We start from the raw sequence: 23399 nt of genomic DNA on the forward strand, positions 1-23399 counted from the left end.
CCTGGCCCTCAGACAGAGCTCCACAGCCTGGCATTCTGGGCCTCTCAGGGCTGGGGTTGCTCAGTCTGGAGGGAAGGCTAGCATTAAGTATGTGGAAAAGAGAACCTGCAACATCAGGCTGCTAACCCTAAGCTAGCCTCCTCCCCCTCCTCCTCCTCCTCCTCTTTTTCCTCCTTCAGTTCTTGAATTCCCTCCACTAAAAGAGGGGCCTGGGAGGGGTTAGAGGCTAACTTAAGTACTATGCACAGGGCTGGCCAGGCTAAGGGTGTTGCAAGGCAGCTAAGTACAGGGAGATGGCTCTAGGCCTGGCCAAAGTCCTTGCCCTTCTCTGATGAGGGCTGAGAGCACACTTAGGAGTGGCCTCTGGGGGTCAGAGGAAGTGGAAAACAAAGCCACCTCCCTGTATCTCTTCCTTCCCCATCCTGAGCTGATGGTCTTTGCTGCAGCCTCTGCTCTGCCGAGCCATAACCTTTATACCAAAGCTTCCCCTCCCAGACCCTGGGTCTCCATCATAGGAGGAATCCTATCTTGAACCATGCCCTAAATACTCACTTAGATGTTGAGAATCTGAGGCCAGGAAAAGCCACTGGCCAGAGGCCCTGGGACGTGGGGGGGGGGGGGGGGAGTTATTCTCTTGATCAATATGGTTGGACATAAGCATTGCCCCAAAGGCTTAGGTCCCCAGCCAGTGGCAATACTGAGGTGATCATGAGGGCTTGGATGAGGGAGATGAACAAATGTTTGCAAGGAGTATCTTGTTCTTGGTCCCTCTCCCTCCCACCCCCCCTTTGTACATCCCCCTTCCCCTCTGCTTCTGCTTCCAGGTGAGCAGTTCTACCCCTGCACACTTTCCCATGATGCTCAGCCCCACCAGAGGCCCACAGTGACAGGGTCTCACGCGGTGGCCATGGACTGAAACCTCTGAACTGAAAGGAAAATCTTGCCACTTTTAAGTTGATTTTCTCATGTACTTTCGTCATGATAAAAAGCAACCAAGACAGACCCCTCTCAGTCCACTCCACCCCTTACCTTCCCTATAGAACACAGGCCGGCTGCACCCAAGGTCAGAAAAGGTTTATTGAAAACTATATACAGTTGGTCCAGGTCTCACAGGCTGCGATCTGGACCCGCCCCTCTCACATCTCGGGCAGTTTCTTGACCCCTGATGGAGGAGGCCAGGGCTCAGAGCAGGGTACCCACCGTGGATCTTTGTCTATGAACCGACAACTATAAATAGCCTGGAGGTGGTGGGCAAGGGACAGGGAATGGTCCCTAACCTGATCTAGTCACGGTCAAGAAGGGGGCACGACTCTGAAACTCAGGCCCAGTGGACCTAGCGAGGCATCCAGGAGTCCTCCTCTTGCAGGAAGCCTTCCTGAACATGAGGACAGCCAGCCTCCCCCCCGCTGCCCCTCCCACAAGGTCCAGAGGTTTGCCTAGGGATGCTAGACACCTTTCCTCTCGAGACTGACTCAGGGTCCAGAGCCACCGGATCCATCCCCAAGTGGAGATGATGTCAGAGAGGTTACAGCATAGGGTCCAGGCCAGAGCCTCAGGGGCAGCGTTAAGGGTCAGGGTGTCCGTCAGGGTGTCCCACTGTAGGAATAGTCTGCTTTGTTATGCATCACCAGCCGATCATCCACGAAGTAGAAGCTGTCAGACTGGGTCTCATACGGGTGACGAATCATCTCACTGACTGCAAGAGAGGCCCATCCAGGGCAAAGGTCAGGACCCTGAGCCAGACCCTGTAGGGACTTCAGAACTGGGAGAGAGGGAGGCAGGGACAGAGGAACCACTTCAGAGAGCTCCTCAGCCTCTCTGAGACTGTTTCCCTCCTGGTGCCGGGTAGGAAAGTGATCCAGGATAGGTGCGAGGGGGGTCAGATGCATAGGTACCACCCCCACCCCACCCGCGCCCCCTCCCTGCCCCTGAGCAGCTTGGGTTCTACACATCCCCGACTCACTTAGCTCCTCGGAGAGAGGAGGGAAGTCATAGATGTGCTCACAGGTGTTCTTGCTGCTGGGGATGCAGAAGCCAAAGTGGAAGTCGAAGCTTTTGAGGAGCTGGTTTCGAAAGTAGTGCCTCTCGATCATGCGGAAGTTGTTGACCGGCTTGTCTCCCACTGTGAACTCCACCCTGAGTTAAGAGAAGCGGGCAGGGCTGAGAGTAGCCACTACGCCAACCAGCCAGCCAGCCAGCCAGCCAAGGGACTCCAGGCTCCAAGGCTCCAGGCAGACAGACCACCACTGAGAGGCTCTGGAAGGGCTGTTCCCACCCTCACACTCGCCCCCCGCCCCCAGCCCTCACCCCAGCCCAGTGACTCACGTGGCTCCCACCTGCCTTAGGCGGAGGAAGGCAGGTGTGAACTGGTAGCGAACAAAGCGCCCTGCATTGGGGTCCAGGTCCCGCCGGTTGATGGGCAACCGTTCTGCAATGTACCCCAGCTGGGCTCAGTGGGCTTCAGGCTGGGGCCTTTGCCTACTCCGCCCTCCCACAATGACCTCTGTTTAAACTTTTCTAAACTCTGAAGAAGGTTCTGGTACACTTTTGTAGAAGAGTGGTACCTACAGGGTTCTAGGTCAACAAAGTCACCAATTTTCTGGGGTTCCCTGAGATGTGCATAGGATTATGGGAGGTCTTGGGGACTGCAGTTCCTAGGTAGGCCAGCAGAGGGCAGGCTGACCAGTACTTAAACAGGACAGGGCTCACAAGATGTCCACCCTGAGAAACAGTGACAGAAAAAGAAGAGAGGCCTGTCTGTGCACAGACGCCTGAGTATGCTAGAGTCCAAGCCTGGACTCTGCTCTGACCTTCCTGTGGCTCAAAGAACCTAGACAGCCCACTCCACTGCACCTGCCCGCCTCGTCCACTCAACGGTGTACCAATCTCACTCACCTGAAACAGGGGGCTTCTTGATTTCAAAAAGGACAGTCCCTGAGTCCATGTCACGGATCTTGAACCTGACGAAGTCAATCTTGTAGATATTTTCCTCAGGGGAGCACAGGTAGTCTACGGGAGACAAGCAGCTGAGCAAACAGGGACCCCAAAACGCCCGTTCTCAGTTCAGTTTCAGTGGGACCCCGTGGCTCGCTCCAATGATCCCTCTGACCACTTCCCTCCAGAAAGAGAATTGTGCCCCTGTCTTAGAGAAGTCCCTACAGTGCAGGGGACAGCATGTTGTTATGGGGACCTCGTCAGGGATGAATGGCTCCATCCAGGTGGCCTCACAAGATCAGGCAAGGGAAGTCACCTCCACCATACCTACCCTCCCACCCTCTTGGTGATCCTTAACTTCAACCCCTGCTTTGTGAAGGTTGAGTGCATCCTTTGGACAATTAGACCTCCTGCCTACTGAAAGCTTCCAGCCTGAGGGGGACTTCACTCTCAAGGGAACATGCAGCTCTGCCTCTTGGGGGAGGAGAGTTACAATTTTCCCTTGGAGTGCGCCCTACTCCCACCACGCACACCCTGTGACATGACATCTATATTCATCAGGCAAGGCTGGTCTTGAGGGGACTTCTCTTTGCATGGACTGTATGGGGGCAGGTTGGTACCCCTTCCCTGTTCTCTTGCCCCTGGCCCCTCCTCCCACCGTAAGCAGCTTATGCTAGCCCAGCTCTCTTAAGCAGCTTATGGGAGCTCTGCTAACTCAAGCCAGGAAGCCCAGGCTACTGGGACAGAAGGGGCCGACTTTGCTCAACAGATCCTCTGCTGATCTCCCAATGGGAGGAAGTCTTAGCAAATAGAGGGAATCCTTAGAGGTCATCTTTCCAGCCTTGGCCCTGCGCCATATTCAGGAATAAAGTGTTTTTCTGGTCTTTAGAGAAAAGAACAGAGGCCAAGGCAGAAAGGGTGTGGTGGACACAGCAGGTACAGCAGGGTAAAGACAAGGCAAGAAGAGTCCTAGGCTCAGAAGGAAACCAAGAGAGCCAAGCATTGCCCAGGGGAGCTCATGGTCTAACCCTTACCACTCTTCTGTTGCTGTTTTTAAGTCAGGGTTCCATGTAGCCTAGGCTAACCTCAAATTCACTATGTGGCAGATGCTGGCCTTGAACTCCCGATCTTCCTGCTTCATAAAACCTTACACCAAGTCTCAGGGGAGGCCCTGGCAAGAATTAGGAAGGGGCAGAAAATTGCTGTGGAGACTTGGGTACTGCCAGCCTCCAGTACCACATCCTCCCTGCTGACCTACAGAGGCCCGGAAGCCACCCCTCAGGCCCCTGGGCCACCCCCTATTCCTCTGTGGTTGAAAAAGGAAGTGAATATAAAGCCATTCTCTCTTCCTTCGGCCTGTCTCCTCCCCAAGCCGGGGACAGCCCCCTCCAGGAAGCCCTCCTGACAGCCCTCTAGCTCGTTGGAGCTGAGGTCTGAGATAAAGCTATAGAAAGATGCTGCAGAGCAGAGGGAGAAGAGGGGGCAGAACTGGAAGCAGGAGCCTAGTTGCCCAACTCCCAGGAAAAGCCTCCTTTCTTACTGCAGACCCAGCCTGGAACCCTCTCCTCTCACTGGGAAGAATTTCTCACACTCTGAACTCAGTCTCTTACACTGCAAACTCAACTTGTGGGCCTCTCTGCCCTTACAAGGAGCGAGGATCAGGGGCTGCCTAGGAAGGCAGCCACTTCCTCTCCTCAGCCAAGAAAAAACAAGGCCTAGGACCCAAGGTCAGGCCAGAGTAATGAGCAGAGTGGCTCAGAACCCACCTGCTCTCTTCCTTGTAGACAGAAATAGCTTCCTAATCTGGATTCAAAGCCTGGTAATCCAGAAACAGCAAACCTCAGCCCTGTGTGATTAGGGTCACAAGATGCAGGCAAGGTGGAGAGGCCTGGAACCCTGTTTTCAAATCTTGCACAGAAAAGGGTTCTTAAAGAGGCAATTGTCTTAACTCATCCTCCACATGCTATGCCATTTCCTCCAGACTGGGAGACACATGCTGTGACTTCACCTGGAAGCTTCCTCCATTGCAAAATAAGCCTCCAGTTATCCAGGCCAGAGGCCAGTGAACCTGCCCTCCAACCCACAGGGCCAAGCTAAGCTGTAAGGTCTCCTGTTGCAAAAGGCAGCAACCCACTGGCTTCAACATCAGCCTGGTCAAGGCCCCTCCCTCCACTGAGGGCTGCCTGGCCAAGGAAGCAAGTGCTCTGGAGGTCTAGCCAAGAATGCCGCTGTCTAGCCCTGGAAGGAGGAGGGAGGCCCCTGGGGACCCAGATGCACAAGCTCAGGCCTGTCATCCTGGTCCCCTCCACAGCTGTCTGGGAGCCCTGGGCTCTGCTGCTCCTGAGGCTAGCGGGTTTATTTCCACACTAGCACCCGTGTCCATCCCAGAGAAAGGAAGTCTAAGCTCACAAGTGGAGCCGGAGCAGGTTGCCGGTGACCTACCCATTCCAAGGCAACCTGCCACTGTCTCTCCAAATACCTTCCATTCCTCAAGGCTCAGTCAACCTTTTGCCAGAAGACTCTCTGGTCCTTGTGCACTGTCTGTAGTGGTGCCTGCCTTGGCCCTGAACGATCACTTATCTGCCTGCAGGCAGCCACTCTGAACTGTCCTACGTAGCTTCCAACACTGCTGATAAAGGAACCCTGTTGACAGCGTGCACAGCATGCCAAACATTGTCCAAAATCAGAAGACTGGCTTTATTTTTCACAATAACCTTGAGGGAGGTAACATTGTTCTTGTTCCCATTTTACAGATGGGGGAAAAAAAAAAAAAGCAAACATGCTCCTGCAGATGAAATTACATCCCCAAGGTCACACAGCCAATTTCCGGGCAAACTGTGGGACTCTAATCCAGGTAGCACAGCTCAGAAACTCAGTTTCAGTGGAGACTAGCCTTCCCTTGATGAGAGAGCCCTAGAAAAAGAACAAGTCCTGACTTGGGGGGAGGGGGGGTCACGCACTTGCTCCCATCACAGGGCCCACAGTCAACAGACGGAAGCACCCATATCAGCAAGGTTCCTGGGCAGAGTATGGCCTCAGCCTTCCTCGGGGAAGCAGAGTGAGGTCTATAACGGCCGGTCAGGGAGCCTGAGGGTTTTCCTTGCCTCCACCTAGCCTGAGGTGGCCACTGAAGACAGCCTGCAATGAGGCACACTCCTCTGTGCGAGCACCCTCAAAGGGTTCCGAAGACTCCACTGGGGAAAGGGTTACAGATGCAGCTGCTGCCCCACCTCCACCATGGGAAAAGGGGTGGGCCCCTTGAAAAAGAAGGAGTGGGGTGAAAAGAAGCCACTTCAAGGAGAGGAGGGGGCGCATCAAGAGACCAAGGGAAAGAGCACAGAGATTTCAGGCTTGGAGGCAAAGAGAGAGAGAGTAAGGGGACACAGAGGAGGGGCACTGCGTGGGGGAGGGGTGGGGGCTGGACTCTGAGCCTCGTGGGCCCCCTCCCGCGCTCTCCCTCCAGCCCGCGGGTGGCGCTCCCTCGCCGGTGCTCACCGCCCGTGATCCGCTGCAGCCCCAGCACATCCTCCGGCCCGATGGGCTGCTTGCCCTGCAACGGCCCCAGCCTGGGCCCCGGGCCTGGCTCCGGCTCTGACTCGGACCCGGACTCGGCTTCCGCCCCAGGCTCCCGCGTGGGCTCCACGCTCCGGTTCGAGGCCCCTGGGACGGGCTCCGCCCCCGACCCGGTCCCGCCGCCGCCTTTCTTCACCTTCATGGCCTCGCGGGGCCGCAGATCCTCGCCCGCTGCCACCGCCGCCGCTGCTTGCGCCGGCTGGAGCCAGGGGAAGGGGGAGCGTCCGCCGCCCCACCCCCGGCCGGGCCCCAGGTGCCGTCCCGCCTTGGTCACGCCCACGGGAGGCGGGTCACACATACCCCGCCCACTGCCTGGCATCTCCAGCGGGGGAGCCAGAATCCTGGGTGTCCTTGTGAACTTTTTGACAATGTAGATTCTTTTTGACAATGTAGTTACCGAATACCTCTCCTCTTTCTCTCCTGGGTTCCAGCCTCAAGGTCTTTCCCTGATACTTTGTCCTGACTTCAGCCCAGGTCTCAACCCCCCACACCCACCCAGTTCTAAAGTACTTCCTCTCAATTTCCAGCTAACCAGCCTTTTTTTTTTTTTTGTAATACATTAAGTGAAATTACTTGCTTGTTCCCTGACCCTTCCTCCTCAAAGGTCAGCTCTATGAAAGTAGAGATACTCTATACACTGTTCCTCATAACACCCTAGCGCTACCACACAGCTCCTTGCAGCCAGTACCCACCCAATATTTTCCTTTGTTGAATTGAGTTGCTATCCCAGGGCTATCACTGGCTCAAGCTACTCCCCACTAGAACTCCTGCTAAAAGCTGTTTCAGGCACCCTACAACGTGCAGGCAGCACAGCCCAGGTGTCGAGCCGTCCCCAGGATGCTCAGGACGGGAGGCAGGAAGAACACATGGAGGACCTGTGAGCTAGAACAGGTCAGTCTGCTTCTAACACAAGAATGAGTTATGGTCATACATATCAACTCATATTCAACCAACGTTTATTAACAGCCTAGTGTATATTTTTAAAGAGCCCAATATACAGAACACTTTTACACGCTTATCACATTTAATCCAACCCCTTTCTGAGGGTGACATCATCAGTGCTTTCCCACCAATGAAAACCTGAGAGGCTCGGGTGAGGAGCGAGGAGCGGCTTAGCTGACACTCTCTAGTCTCTAAGTGCAGAAGCCGGAGTCTGATTCAGGCCTGTTGGGTTCCAAGTCAGAAATGTTTTCTCCTATTCCACACTACCTCTCTGAAAGGGTAGAGGGGAACCTTAGCCACAAGGTAGAAGGTCCTAAGCCACTGCCTCCTAGACCAGGCTGTCCCCAGTGGGTGACACCAGTCAAGAAGCTGAGGAAGGAGGGAGGTGGTCTCAGAAGTGGAGAGGATGGGGCTACAGTTCAACCCAAGTACTCCCCTAAATTCACCTCTCAGTGCGTTTGTATGCTGTGCTAACAGGCTGCAAGGACAAAGTACCCCTGTCCAGAGGTAGGCATACAAAAGCTTTCAAGTTCAAGCCAGATATGGAGATCAGGAAGGGTACCTTCTGAGGCTTGTAGTCATGGAGGAGCAAGTCAGTGGACTAGGAGGGGAAGGGAGCCTATCGTGGAGTGCCATCCGTAGAGAGCCCACGGGTGAGAGTGCATACATGTCATCACCAGCAGACCTCGCCTTGGTCTCTCGGTCCAACACCCTCCCAGCGTGGCTAGAGAGAAGGGCTCCCTCTGACATGCTGCCTGGATCAGTCTATCTTCTCAGGCTTTTTCCAGGACTTGCGAGTTTCCAGAAAGATCTTAGCCAAGGACAGGAGGATGGGCACAGCCATGGGCAGGAAGAGGGGGATGTAGATAGCAAACTTCTGGTCGTCGGGGAAATACAAGAGGTGGAGGAGGGAGGGATCAAAAAAGGCGCGCTCAGAGGAGGTCACGGCTTCCTGGCTGGCAGCAAAGGCGGATGACAGGTGCCCAAGGGCTAAGGCCTTTGCTGCCTTCTGGACGGCAGCCACAGCCCTATATACCTAGGAGGGTGAGGGACAGGGGTTAGCAGTATGTCCTAGACGTGGGGCAGGGAGAAGGCCTGGCCTTTCAGTACCCTCTGAAGTTTCCTGGAGTCCACAGAGGTGTATGGAAGTTAGTTTAAAAAACAAAACAAAACAAAACAAGACACGGCTGTTGTTTATTTTCTGAGGAGCAGCTTGAAACTTTCATTTGCCCCCACCTAGACTTCCACTAGGAGCTGGAATGGCTTCCAGAGGAAGCCTGAGGTATTTATTTAAGGATGGCATGCCCCCCCACACACCCTGGTCCACCCCTTCCTGGCACATTTACCTCAGAAGCCACATCATCCTTGATGACAATGTTGCTGATCTTCCCCAGAAGCTGGGCCAGGGAGGTGAGGGTGGTGGTGGCTGTGGCCAGGTTCTCCACGGAGCGAGCCCAGAGCAATCGGTCCAGCTCCCAGGTCATGAGTCCTTCACTCTTTGGTCCTGAGAGCAGGCATTTCGGAGGCACCTGGGGCTGAGCAATTCCAAAGAGCAGCCTGTGGGGGGTACAGGAAGACCAAGGTCGCTGCGGACAGGTGTGCCAACGCTAAGACCCAGTTGCTCTCAGTTTTACTGAGTGGGGGTGGGGGTTGAGGGAGTAGAGAGACAAGCAGCAAACTACGCAGGTCCAAACCCCGCCTTGACCAAGGCTTCCCCATTTTCATGCTGGAGTTCCAAGATCTCTGAAGAAGGAGCTGTGGTTGAAGTGTTTCTGGGAGCCCCAACTTAGTTTAGTCCCCTCTCTGCATCCCTTCTTTGAGCAAATGGGCTCCGTGGAACTGGCATAATAGTTCCCCTTTGACAAGGTGTGTGTGCTTGAAGGAACTGCTAATCATCAGAATACACTCCTAGTTAGCCCAGGTACCTCCTTAGCATCTTCAATATAGTGTCAGGTGACCCCTTAACTCAGGGGTTAGCACAGAATAAATAGCTATTTTCTTAAAAGAAAGAAAGAAAGGAAGAAAGAGAGAAGAGAAGAGAAGAGAAGAGAAGAGAAGAGAAGAGAAGAGAAGAGAAGAGAAGAGAAAAAAGGAAAAAAGCTGGAAGGATGGCTTAGTGGTAAGAGCACTAGTTGTTCTTCCAGAGGAATGGGGTTTCCATCATCCACTTGATGGCTCACAACCATCCAGGGGATCCAAAGCCCTCTTCTGGTCTCTGTGGGCACCAGGCATACATGCAGGCAAACCATCCATACACATAAAGTAAAAAAATAAAATAAAAAATTTAAAAATGAAAAAAACAAGACCAGGTAAGATGGTATACACCTTTAATCTAGCACTTGTGAGGCAGAGTCAGGCAGATCTCTTTGAGTTCAAGGCCAGCCTGGTCTACATAGCAAGTTCTAGGCCAACCAGGGTTATACAGTTAAACCGTGCCTCAAAAAGAAAACTAAAATAATAAAACAACCCCCTCACCCACCGTAAGCACACCTGGAGAGCTGGCTCCCGTTTCTCTGAGTTCTGCAGTTGCTCATCCTCCTTAGGAGAGGACCACTTAAGACACTTTCCTTGGTCTCACCGGGGACCTAGGCAGAGCCACAGCGCTCCGCCAGGTGAGAGTTCATTTTGCCCTGCCACTGGTCTATACTCAAAGACTATGGCCGCACTGTCTGTAGCCACAGCCCTAAGGGGATCATGCAGGAGTTTACCTCAGCTGAGCCAGGAACACCTCCATCACCCGCACCATGTCCACCTCAACCCTCACTGGCAGCTCTGAAGCATTATAGATCTTCGGATCAACATTGTATACCTGAAAATGGGGAATGAGGTTACCTCAATACCACACAGAACCATGCCCATCTCTGCTTAGGACCCAGAGGCCATGGCAGAAGAGGCAGGTATGGCTTCTGGTATTAATCCCAGGGGCATAGGGAACTGCTTTGTTTCCTCCTGAGTACCCAGGTACGTAAGTACCAAAGAAGCTTTAAGTACGCCGTTCTAACTGCTCCCTCGAACGTCTGATGAAATCCCAAACGGTCATCCTGCTTTAGAATTCCTAGCCATGGCCCAGAGTGTAAAAGCATGAAGTACTCCAGGGAAGCTAAAAGCTATAGTGCAAGCCAGTAAGTCCAAAGGGTCAGAGTACAAAAAGCATTGACAAAATTGACAGCTGGGCTGGCAAAGGAGGACAGCACAGCCCTGTGCTCCTCCCCACAGGGGCACAGATGCCACCCCCACCCCCACCCCGATAATCTTAACAGGAGTTCTCTTGCAATAAATATGGATTCTGAGGCCTGTATAGGGTGACTATTACCATAATGCCACCCCAGCGGGGACTGTGGAAGGCATTGGTGGCCACTGGAGCTCCATCCTTGTCCTGAATGTACAGCGGGGAGTGGGCAAGCTCAGGCACATAGAGCAGAAAGTGGAGCACAGGGTACAGGGAGGCAGCACTGGACCCTGCGGACAAAGAACACCAGATGGGGGATTCCAGGCTCAGCATCCCAATCCAGGCGCAGCCTTTCCCCGGCCGGGAGAACCCAGTTCAGTTCTTGGCCACACTCCTGCTAGGCTCCTTCCCTCCAGATGAAGGATTATAATCCTTGCTTCTAGGTTCACCCAGGTCAAGGAGCATAACTGTCCATTCAAGTTCTGCCCTTTGGGCTGCTGAGATGGCTCAGTGGGTAAAGGTACTGCCACCAAGCCCGATGACCTGCATGTGTTCCCCATGATCTACATAACGGAAAGAGAAGACAACAGACTCTCCCAGGTGCTACACTGACGGCCACGTGCATAGCACAGCAGGCCCCACAACACCCACTAGATGAATAAATGAATGGATAAATAAAATAAAAAATAAATAAGTGTTAAAAGAAAAATCAAGGAGTTGGAAAGATGTCTCTGCAGTTAAGAGCACAGGGCTGCTCTTCCAGAAAACCCAGGTTCAATTCCCAGCACCCACATAGCAGCTCACAACTGTCTGTACTCCAGTCCCAGGGCATCCTATACCCTCGCACAGACATACATGCAGGCAAAACATCAGTACACATGGAATAAAAATAAACGCATTAATTTAAAAAAAAAAAAAAGAGGGGCTGGTGAGATGGCTCAGTGGGTAAGAGCACCCGACTGCTCTTCCGAAGGTCCAGAGTTCAAATCCCAGCAACCACATGGTGGCTCACAACCATCCGTAATGAAACCTGACGCCCTCTTCCGGTGTGTCTGAAGACAGCTACAGTGTACTTACGTATAATAAATAAATAAATCTTTAAAAAAAAAAAAAGAAAACTGACTGGAGAGATGGCTCAGTGGTTAAAAGCACTGACTGCTCTTCCAGAGGTCCTGAGTTCAATTCCCAGCAACCACATGGTGGCTCACAACCATCTGTAATGAGATCTGATGCCCTCTTCTGGTGTGTCTGAAGACAGCTACAGTGTACTTACATATAATAAATAAATAAATCTTTAAAAAAAAAAAAGAAATTCTAAGAGCAGAAAAATCATTTCTGCTTTCAAAGACTGCAGCTGCAGCAGTAGCCCAGTGACACATGCCTGCTATGCACAAGACCCTGAGTCTGATCCCTAGTACCAGGGAAGAAAAATTAGGGTTGTGTTGTTTATTTAAGTTAGGTGTAGCAGCACATGCCTATAATCCCAGCACTGGGGTGGCAAAACAGGAGGGTCAGGAGTTCAAGGCCAGCCTTGGCTACACAGAAAGCTTAAGCAGCCTAGGATACATGAGATCCTGACTCAAAAACCGGAACAAAATAAAGCTTCTACCTTTCTGAGGTATGAGAGTCTGCCTCAAACAACCACAAGAAAGGTAAGAGAGGGAGAGGGAGGGGGAGGGGGAGGGGGAGGAGCAGGGGGGGGCGGAGAAGGGAGAGGGAAGGGGGGAGAGAGAGGAAAAGAAGGAGAGACAGACAGACAGACAGACAGACAGACTAAATCTTCCCAGTCCCATCCAAACCTGAAACCATCAAAGCACCCAGCCACCCCCAACCCCACGTTGGCCTGACAGAGGCCGCTCAGGAGCTCACCGAGTCGGGACTCCACTGGGTTGATGACATGGGGGAGGCTGTGCATAGCCAAGGAGTAGCTGGATGAGGCTGGGTCAAAGCGGGGGTTCACGCCGAGCATGGCGTAGTAAAGGATCTGTAGAGAGAGGGGGACAGGCCATCCCATACACGGACTTAGAGGCTACTGTCTCTAAGAGTGCAGGGACTATGTGAAGATACACTCAGGACAAAGTCAAGGCTCAGGCAAAGTGCATGTATGAAAGGATAACAGAATCAAGGTAAAACTAATGTATTAAATACATACTTAGAAAACCACATTATTTTACCAGGTTCCCAGATAGTCAAAGAGGGGAACAAACACAGACTGGGTCCACAAGACCCAATTGAGTCTGCTTTTCAGACCATTGGTTCCTTGCCACCTGCAGGGTCTGATCAAGTCCCCCACACTTTCCCTACAAGGACAGGATGTGACACTGAAAGTGAGCAGGGCTCTTTATGGCTCTATCGTTACAGTGTTCACGTATTTCAGAAAGCTTTTTTTTTTTGAAAATCTTTTTTTTTTTTTTTAAAGATTTATTTATTTATTATATGTACACTGTAGCTGTCTTCAGACACTCCAGAAGAGGGCGCCAGATCTCGTTACGGGTGGTTGTGAGCCACCATGTGGTTGCTGGGATTTGAACTCTGGACCTTCGGAAGAGCAGTCGGGTGCTCTTACCCACTGAGCCATCTCACCAGCCCCTCAGAAAGCTTTTTAAAAATAACTTCCTTAAGGGCGGCTGATGGCTTTAACATGTAGGTACAACTGCTGAGTTAGTACTTGGGAAGTAGCTCTGCCAAGACACTCTGGTGACACTCCCTGAGCTGGACACCAAGGAAAGGACACCGGAACCTGCCCTCAAGGGATTAGTGGACTGACGGACATAAACAGGTGCACACAGTGCTTCCTACAAGCTACACCCCCGTACCTGCTCACACGACACTGCTCTACACACAGCTACACAAGCAAATTATCACGCTCTGAGAGAAGGAAAGCAGACGCCCATATAAACATTAAATATGCATAGACTTTGAAAAAGGCTCTGTGCTGGGCATGGTGGTGCACGCCTTTAATCCCAGCACTCGGGAGGCAGAGGCAGGCGGATTTCTGAGTTTGATGCCAGCCTGGTCTACAAAGGGAGTTCCAGGACAGCCAGGGCTATACAGAGAAACCCTGTCTCGAAAAAAAAAAAAAGAAAAAGAAAAAGAAAAAGGCTCCGTAACTCACTCCTGGTCTTACCTGAGAGTCCACAGAGAAATTGCCCGCAGCGCTGAGGCGATTCAGGAAAGGCTGCACGTAGCGCTGGACAGCCCCCTCAATGTCCCAGTGGACATCGTGGGACTTGGGGTCTGGGTTGAGTAAACTGAAAGTGATTTCATAGCCTACAGAAAAGAGGAGTCGTGGAATTCAGAAGTACATCAAGGAAAGAGGCAGCCTACACCCCACGTCATCTGGATGGGATAGGGATGCCACTGAGGGACCAAAGAGAGGACAGGAGTGAGATAAGGAACGCTGCTGAGTACCTTAAGGAAAAACTGGAGCCAGGCAGTGCTGGCACACACCTCTGATCCCAGCATGAGAGAGGCAGAGGCAGGCGGATCTGAGTTAGTGGTCAGCCTGGTCTATGAAGTGAGTTCTGATATAGCCAGGACTACACAGAAAAACGCTACCTTAAAAAAGAAAAAAAAAATTGGAGAAGCCAAACAGAGTAGCTCCTGCTTTTAATCACTGCACTCCAGAAACAGGCAGGAGGGTCTGTGAGTTTAAGGCCAGCATAATCTACATAGTTCTAGGGCAGCTAGTGCTGCCTCAGAAAACAAACAAACAAACAACAACAAAAACCAGCTGGTGGTGGTAGTGCATGCCTTTAATCCCAGCACTCCAGAGGCAGACATTGGCAGATCTCTTAAATTCAAGGTTAGCCTGATCTATAGAGCAAGTTCCAGGACAGCCAGAGCTACACAGGGAAACCCTGTCTCAAAAAAAAGAAAAAAAAAAAAGAAAAGAAAAAACAGAGGGAGGAGAGATGGTTTAGAGCTTTAAAGTATTTGTTGTTCTTGCAGAAAATCCAGGTTCAATTCCCAGCACCCACATGGTGGCTCATAACCATCTTCACTCCAGTCCCTGGGGATCTGATGCCCTCTGCTGACCTCTGACCATGCACGCTGTACACATGCATGCACGCAGACAACACACTCATACACATAAAATAAGTAAATCTTCCACCGGACTCACGTCTTCTCCCTTCCTAAAACAAAGCCCAAGCCCTACCTAAGCTGGACTTGAGCGGCCGCCTCTTGTCAGAGCTCCACTTGTCCTCGGGCAGGTGGTCGGCCAGGGCAGCGGCAAGCACATCCTCCGTCAAGGACATGGCCTGGGCGACCTGGACTATGCGACGGCCGATGATGTTGAAGGCTTCCCTGTGGATCAGTCCCCGGACAACTGCCGTCCTCTCAGGCCCAATGTAGCTCATCATGTCCTGTGCAGGGGACAGAGGGACGGAGCGCCATGGCTCAGTGAAGAAAGCATAAAGGCACTCTTTCCTTCTTTTTGGTTTTTTCTTTTTTTCTTTCTTCTTTTTCTTTTCTTTTTTTTTTTTTTTTTTTTTGAGATAGCCTCTTGACATAACTCAGGCTAAAATTTGAGATTCTCTTGCCTCAGCTTTCCAAATGATGGAATTATATGCATGCACCATACATAAAGCCCAGTTCTGGTTCCTGTCTTAAGGAATCTGGCCTATTACCATCAGCTAAAAGGTTGCACCACTCTCTGGACTTGTAGTGAGCTATTTTTTTTTTCTGTTTTTCATTTTTTTCCCCCAAGACAAGGTTTTTCTGTATAGCCCTGGCTGTCCTGGAACTCATTCTGTAGACCAGGATGGCCTTGAACTCAAAAGATCCACCTGCCTCTGCCTCCTGAGTGTTGGGGTTAATGGTATATGTCACCACTGCCCAGTCATGTGTCTCTGTCTGTCTCTGTCTCTCTCATTTTTTGTTAGTTTTGCTGTGCTTTTAAAGATATAGTTAGGACTGGCCGGGTGTGGTAGGTAGTGCACGCCTTTAATCCCAGCACTTGGGAGGCAGAGGCAGGCGGATTTCTGAGTTCAAGGCTAGCCTGGTCTACAAAGTGAGTTCCAGGACAGCCAGGGCTATACAGGGAAACCCTGTCTCAAAAAACCAAAAAAAAAAAAAAAAAAAAAAGATATAGTTAGGACTGGAGAGATAGCTCAGCTGTTAAGAGCACTAGCTGCTCTTCCAGAGAACCCAGACTCCCTTCCTAGCGCAGAGATGGCAGCTCACAGCTGTCTGTCTGTTCCTCCAGATCCAGGGGATCTGATGCCTCCATCTGCACAGACATGTAGGCAAAACATAAACTGAGATAGAAGAAATAAATAAAGGCTCATTTCACTTTATTTTGTATGTATGAGTATTTGCATACATATGTGTATGTGTACCATGTGGACGCTTGGTGCTCAGAGAGTCCTGAAAAGGGCACTGGACCTCCTGGAATTAGAGTTAGAGAGTGTCATGAGCCCCACGTGGGTGCTGGGAACTGAACCCAGGCAGGTTCTCTGCCAGAACAGCAAGAGCTCTTACCACTGACTCGTTTCTCCAGCTCCTTTTTTTGCTAGTTCTGTTGAGAAAAGGTCTCGCATAACCCAGGCTGGCCTCGAGCTCTGCAGCTGAGCAGGAACTTAAGCTCCTGATTCTCTTGCCTCACCCCCCACCCCACCCCCGTTACAGGCATGTGCCACGATGCCTGCATTGTTTCATGGTGATCGCTTCATTAACTTGGTCTTCCTGAACACTGAGCTAGAATAAGTATTCTCATACATTTCCATTCCTTTCTCCTTCACAGTAGATCCAAGTCCAGGCAACATTTAAATCTTAAATTTCGCAAAACATTGGACTAGAAACCAAGAGACGACATGCTAAGAGGAAAGGCTCAGTCAACAAACAAATGAAATACGGTCTCTGAAAAAGGCCCTGGTCCAGAGGCAAGCGTGCACACAGCGCTGCACTTAAGGGCGAAGGTAATCCAAAAGTCCACCAGCAACAGGAAGGTGGCCTTGGGAGAGAATGAGTTGACAGAAAAGGCAAGTCGCTGGTGGCTCTGCTCACCCTACCTGAGGAAGAAGGGAGGAGTGCTCCGAGATCACGTACACAGTCAGGGAGCCCTTGGCTTGCTTCTCCGGCTCAGCTAACACGGCTTCTGCCTCTGGGGACAAGAGCAGTGGTACACCAGAAGAAACGTTATTCCAGCTTCCCAGGTCCCCAAGGTGCACGAGCCAACCCTCCCTCACGCTCAGCAAATGCGGCAGCCAGGCTTGAGCTAGCCGGTCCACCTCTCTGACCACAGGAGGACTCGGCAGAAACCCATGGCATCTCCCTTTCAGCTTTCTCAGAGAAGCTTCAGTGGTTAAGACAACAACAGGGGAGTCACACTTAGATGTCCCAGTTAGGGTTACACCAACTGCCGTGGGGAGACACTACGACCAAAGCACTCTGGGGAGAAAAGGGTTTATTTCAGCTTACGCTTCCAGGGCCATCTCTGAGGGAAGTCAGGGCAGACACTCAAGCAGGGCAGGAACCTGGAGGCAGGAGCTGATGCAGAGGCCGTGGAGGGGTGCTGCTCACTGGCTTGCACCTCATGGCTTTCTCAGCTTGCTTTCTTATAGACCCCAGGACCACCAGCCTAGGGATGGCTCCGCCCACAATGGGCTGGGCCCTCCCCCATCAATCACTAATAAGAAAAATCCTTACAGCTGGATCTTATGGAGACATTTTCTCAATTGAACTTCTCTCCTTTCAGATAACTCTAGCTTGTGCCAAGCTGACATAAAACTACTCAGTCAGCACAAAAGAAGGAAAAGAGGGTATCTTGTCAAAACTGTCCTACCATGTACACTGCCCAGGGACAGCGCCTCCTCCTCGTGCTCCAAAGCTCTCCGGTAGGCCTTCTGGAAACGGCACTTGATTTTCATCTTGTCTGGAAAGGAGAACACACGAAGGGCATGAGACCGGATGGGCCCACCCAGCTGAGCTCCTCCAGCACCAAGGACAGCAGGATGGCTCTTCAGAGAAAGGGCATGCACCTGGAAGCTACAGCAGCCACTCCAATCATTTCTGCTAAGAGGACAGTAGACACATGATATTGACCCTTTGCCCCAGCTCCTGCCTCTGGGCTCAGTGGTCCTGAGGTAGCCAGAAAGCCCCAAACTGGGTGAGTTCATTTCAATGCCCATCATATTGCTTGGGAAGAGGAGAAAAACCATATGGTCATTCAACTGCCTCCACCAGCTAGTCAATGGACACGGAGAGCAGCAGAGCCAAGTTCAAGTCAGGACGTTAGTGATAAAACAAGGTGGCCTGCTGTCTCCTCTAGCCTCAACCCTGTCCTCTGTGAAGGTCCTGACCAGCGCAGTAAGAAAGGAAAACGAAACCTAAAAAATTCAGAAGTGGGCTGCAGAGATGATTCCATGGATCATGTGCTGCACAGGGCTGGAGAGATGGCTCCGTGGTTACGAGCACTGGCTGCTCTTCCAGAGGTCCTGAGTTCATTTCCCAGCACCCACATGGTGGTTCACCACCATCTGTAATGGGATCCAATGCCCTCTTCTGGTGTGTCTGAAGACAGCTGCAGTGTACTTACATACATTAAATAAATAAATCTTTAAAAAAAAAAAAATCTGGGGCTGGAGAGATAGCTCAGTGGTTAAGAGCACTGATTGCTTTTCCAAAGGTCCTGAGTTCAACTCCCAGCAACCACATGGTGGCTCACAACCATCCCTAACAAGATCTGATGCCCTCTTCTGGTGTGTCTGAAGACAGCTACAGTGTACTTACATATAATAAATAAATAAACCTTTAAAAAAAAATCTGAGCTCACGTCCCCAGTTTCCACATAAAAGCCAGATGTGGGGCACATGGCTGTAACCTCAGTCCAGAGAGTAGAGGCAGGGGACTCCCTAGGCAGCCAATCTGGCTGGTCAGGGGCAATATAGAGAGATGCTACCTCAAGAAACAAGCAAACAAAAACAAAGTGAATAAAAGAAAGAAAGAAAATTATAGCCGGGCATCATGGTGGCACATGCCTTTAATCCCAGCACTCGGGAGGCAGAGGCAGGCAGATTTCTGAGTTCAAGGCTATAGCCTGGTCTACAAAGTGAGTTCCAGGACAACCAGGGCTATACAGAGAAACCCTGTCTCGAAAAACCAAAAAAAAAAAAAAAGAAAGAAAGAAAGAAAATTATAAAAGACTTTTGTAAAAGCATTAGATATGGATATGTGGACAGGGCTGCTGCATAACACTGGAGATTTAGGGATTCTAAAATAATTCAAGGTTAATGAGCAACCCTGACTTAAAAGGTAAGGTGGAGGGGCTGGAGAGATGGCTCAAAGGTTGAGAGCGCTGACTGCTCTTCCAGAGGTCCTGAGTTAGGACACATGGTGGCTCAGAACCATAGTGGTCAGGATCAATGCCCTCTTCTGATGTGTCTAAAGATAGCTATGGTGTACTCATATAGATGGAATAAATTAATAAGTCTTTTTTTTTTTAAGTAAGGTGGAGGGCTGGAGAGATGGCTCAGTGGTTAAGAGCACTGACTCCTTTCCAAAGGACACGGTGGCTCACAACCATCTGTGATGGGGTCTGATGCTCTCTTCTGGTGTGTCTGAAGACACTGACAGTGTAATCACATAAAATAAATAAATAAATCTTTTTAAAAAGTAAGGAGGAAAGAAATACAGGAAAACATGCAACATTGGCCTTGGGTTTCCATAGTTGTATGTACACAAGCATACATCCATGCTCTCGCTCTCTCTCTCTCACACACACACACAAGCTAAAATAAATATCTATCTTTGAAGTGCTATTATTATTTCTCGCACACACACAAAACAAGAACCAGGGGCTGGAGAGATAGCTCAGCAATTGGCTGGGGCTGGAGAGATGGCTCAGTGGTTAAGAGCACCGACTGCTCTTCTGCAGGTCCTGAGTTCAAATCTCAGCAACCACATGGTGTCTCACAACCATCCGTAATGAGATCATGAGATCTGACGTCCTCTTCTGGTGCATCTGAAGACAGCTACAGTGTACTTAGATATAATAATAAATAAATCTAAAAAAAAAAGAAAAAAAAAAGCACCGGCTGCTCTTCCAGAGGCCCCCAGGTTCAGTTCCCAGCACTCACATAGCACACACTCCAGTCTCGGGGGATTTGATTCCCTCTCTGGCCTCCACACACATGTGATGCACAGTCAGGCATACACTCATACAGACACATAAAGAGAATTAAGTGAGAAACTGCTAACCCTAGGGACAGTTCAGCAAGATGCCACACATAAATTGGGCAAAGAACCCACAGCTGCACCAAGTGATGGCATCTGTCTGAGCTTACTCACTGTGAGCCAGGAACTAACGCCAGCCACAGCAGCACATATCTGTAATCCCTACACTCAAGAGGCTGAGGCAGGAGAATGGACACAAGTCTGAAGCCAGCTAGAGATATACAGGAGACACTGTCTCAATAAAGGAACAAACAAACAAAAAGTGAACTAGAAGAAAGAAATAAAATTGTAAGTAATTTTTGTAAAAAGCACTAGCTACGGAAATGTAGAGTGAAGCCTAGAGATTTAAGGAATGCTAAGATTGCCGGGCGTGGTGGCGCACGCCTTTAATCCCAGCACTCGGGAGGCAGAGGCAGGCGGATTTCTGAGTTCGAGGCCAGCCTGGTCTACAAAGTGAGTGCCAGGACAGCCAGGGCTATACAGAGAAACCCTGTCTCGAAAAACCTAAAAAAAAATAAAAAATTAAAAAAAAATTAAAAAAGGAATGCTAAGATAGTTTAGATGGCTTTAATATTGCACTTACTTTTTTTTTTTTTTTTTTTTTTTATTATATGTAAGTACACTGTAGCTGTCTTCAGACACCAGGAGAGGGAATCAGGTCTTGTTACAGATGGTTGTGAGCCATCATGTGGTTGCTGGGATTTGAACTCGGGACCTCCGGAAGAGCAATCAGTGCTCTTAACCGCTGAGCCATTTCTCCAGCCCTGCACTTACTTTTTATTGAGACAGGGTTTCACTATGAGCCCCGGCTAGCCTGGAACTTGCAACGTAGACCAGGTTGGCCTGGAACTCAAGAGATCCACCTGCCTCTGCCTCCTGAGATCTGGGCTTGAAAGAATGCACCACCATACTCCACCAGACAGGTGGCTAAAGTGATTTAAAGAGTGAGCTAGAAAGGAATCATTCTAAACACCAGGGGCTGCTGCTTCAAAAAAACGAAGGGTGCTTGAAGGAACGCAGGGGAAGCTGTGTCCTGTTAGCAGCTGCTGCTGAGAAGCAAGCGAAGGAATTATAAAAGGTCCTCGACGACTCTCAAATTGTTCTTTTAATTCTAGAACCAAAGATCACATTCTAGCATCAAAGAAAATACTGATGAAAAAACAAAACTGAACATGAGATTATGCATCCAATAAAGATCAGAGTCCTTGCCAGGCGAGGTGCAAGTCTGGTCTACACAGCAAGACCCAGGACAGCCAGGGCTACCCAAAGAAACCCTGTCTCAAAAAGCCAGAAACACCCAACCTCAAAAATGACATTGCCCAAGCCCTTCTGCACCTTTTTCTACTCCCCGGCAGGTGAGAATGGAGTTCAGGCTCTCCCGTGACTCCACCATGAGACCAAACCTCCTGCCTTACAGTATTTTGCTAGTTTCTTTCTTTCTGATGTTAACTATAAACATCTTTAAAATATTACCAATTTATTATTCACCCTCAAGTTCTTGGTACCTAACGAAGTGCCTAACAATACAGTGTGTGATGTTAAAATGACAAAGGTCTGAATACACATCCGCATCCGATGTAACTTCAAACTCCCGTTTTCTTTTTCTTTTTTTTTAAAGATTTATTTATTATATGTAAGTACACTGTAGCTGTCTTCAGACACTCCAGAAGAGGGCACCAGATCTCGTTGCGGATGGTTGTGAGCCACCATGTGGTTGCTGGGATTTGAACTCTGGACCTTCAGAAGAGCAGTCGGGTGCTCTTACCCACTGAGCCATCTCACCAGCCCCCAAACTCCCGTTTTCTTTCAGCTACATCCTGCTTTCCCTATGCACTGATGGGTATCAATTGCTAAGGATAAGGTAGCATAATTTACCGTATGACATAAATCACTGTCATAACGACAGGCACTGGACTTTAGGCTAACACAAACCCCCAAGTGAACATTCCAAAGGAGATCTCTTTTCTTAGGATTTGGGGATGCAGGGGGATGGCTCTTGATACCAAGCCTGATGACCTGAGTTGGATCCCCAAGACCAGGACCCATATGGTGGGAGAAGAAATGACTTTCCCAAGTGATCCTCTGGCCTCCACATGATGCTCCACAGCACAGACATCCACACATACATACATGTGCGCGCGCACACTAAGTAAATGTAATAAAACATTTTAAAGTAAGTTATGAGACGCCCTCGCTCCTCCTATGCATTCCAACTCTGGGTTTTGGGTCTGGCTCAGATGGAAAAAGCAGCCCTGACACCTCTCATGGGAACTCACATTTCAGAGGGATCTCTCGCTCATGCACAACGGTGAAGGGTAGCTTCTCTTGGTCGTCCAGGGGCACAGAGTCCCGAGTAAACACAACTGTGACTGGCACCATGAGCCGGAGCTGCGCGAGGGATGAGGGGCATCGGGGTCTTCAGCAATGTCTGCACCTTATAGCTGGGCTGTCCCCCGGTCCCCCAGCCCCGGTTCTCCCCACCCAGTCTCACCAGCAGAGCATTCAGTCCACTGATCTCTGAGTAAGGCAATGGGGCCCGGTAAGTCTCCGTCGTCTTCCACCAGAGCGGCAGTCCCAGAAGGATGGCCACCGCGGCGAAGAAAAGCGCGGCACGCTTGCCCCGGACCACCTCTGAGGGCACAGAGGGCCGACTAAGACGCGGGAACTAGGGTGCGATGCCCGCCCACACCGAGATCGTGGAGGAGTGCGGGCGGCCGGGAACCCCGAGCAAGCCGCTCCCGCGTGGCGGACCCCCAACCCCAGGCTGGAGGGAGCTGTCAGGCTTCTCGCGCCCCACCCACACATTCTGCCCGCGAGACCTCCCCACTGCGCCCTCCACCTGAAATCCACCGCACCTAGGTCCGTGGCCGCAGCTCCGGCGGCCGCCATGGTCCCTTCCGGCTGCCCAGGTCGCCGATGGGGCGGGGCCTCATGAGCTTTCTCCAATCGGAAACTCCAGAATGAGGGGGCGGGACCACGGCGCGCGACCGCTGCCAATCACGAGCAACACTGCTGACGCACGCGAGTGCGCAGGCGGAGCCCGTGAGAGGGTATGCGCTCTGCTACACAGTCAATCTGACCCTGGGTTTTCCTGGAGCGCACTCTACTACGCCAGTTTAGAGAGGCGATAATCGCCATGTAGCCCAGGCTGGCCTTGGACTCTGGGCCCTGTCCAGTGCAGGGGATTACAGGCATGCACCACCACGTTCAGCGGAAGGGGAATATTTACTTAAATGAAGTCGAGCTTATCAAGAACCTGACTCCGGAAAAGCTTTTTCTTTTTTTTTTTTTTTTTTTTTTTTTTTTTGGTTTTTCGAGACAGGGTTTCTCTGTATAGCTTTCTAATGTCATTTCTAACAAAACGGTAACTTTTTAGCATGGTTGGCTACTATGTGATTAATTTTATTTTAGTTAATGTTGAGACAGATCTCCCTATATGATCCAGAGGGTTAAAGCGATCCTGTCCCTAATGTCTGATACCTCAGCCTCCCAAGTAGCCGAGACTATAGACTAGGATTTAAAAATCGGTTCCAATTCGAGCGATTTAGGATGCTTCATTGAAAAATTCCTGAGCACAGACTCTGTATAGTAATGCCTGCTGTTC

The 23399-nt window shown here is 50.7% G+C and overlaps 2 protein-coding genes across 2 annotated transcripts; both read right to left on the bottom strand.

The window, feature by feature from the left end:
• Positions 1-1053: 1053 nt before the first annotated feature.
• Unc119 (unc-119 lipid binding chaperone) lies at positions 1054-6735 on the bottom strand. The gene is made up of 5 exons (XM_021176856.3): positions 6430-6735; positions 2896-3009; positions 2326-2428; positions 1964-2136; positions 1054-1696 (listed from the first exon to the last, which is right to left on the bottom strand). Exons 1-5 carry the CDS (start codon positions 6647-6649, stop codon positions 1584-1586), a joined length of 723 nt encoding a protein of 240 aa, XP_021032515.1. The 5' UTR covers positions 6650-6735; the 3' UTR covers positions 1054-1583.
• Positions 6736-7446: 711 nt separating this feature from the next.
• Pigs (phosphatidylinositol glycan anchor biosynthesis class S) lies at positions 7447-22711 on the bottom strand. The gene is made up of 12 exons (XM_085829776.1): positions 22651-22711; positions 22287-22426; positions 22072-22183; positions 17406-17495; positions 16633-16724; positions 14778-14985; positions 13746-13888; positions 12488-12602; positions 10763-10908; positions 10158-10258; positions 8796-9006; positions 7447-8485 (listed from the first exon to the last, which is right to left on the bottom strand). The coding sequence occupies exons 1-12, from the start codon at positions 22682-22684 to the stop codon at positions 8210-8212; spliced, it is 1668 nt and encodes a 555-aa protein (XP_085685902.1). The 5' UTR covers positions 22685-22711; the 3' UTR covers positions 7447-8209.
• Positions 22712-23399: the final 688 nt, after the last annotated feature.

The sequence above is a fragment of the Mus caroli genome, unplaced genomic scaffold (assembly GCF_978045245.1).
Source record: "Mus caroli unplaced genomic scaffold, Mus_caroli_1 scaffold_13, whole genome shotgun sequence".
NCBI classification, from domain to species: domain Eukaryota; kingdom Metazoa; phylum Chordata; class Mammalia; order Rodentia; family Muridae; genus Mus; species Mus caroli.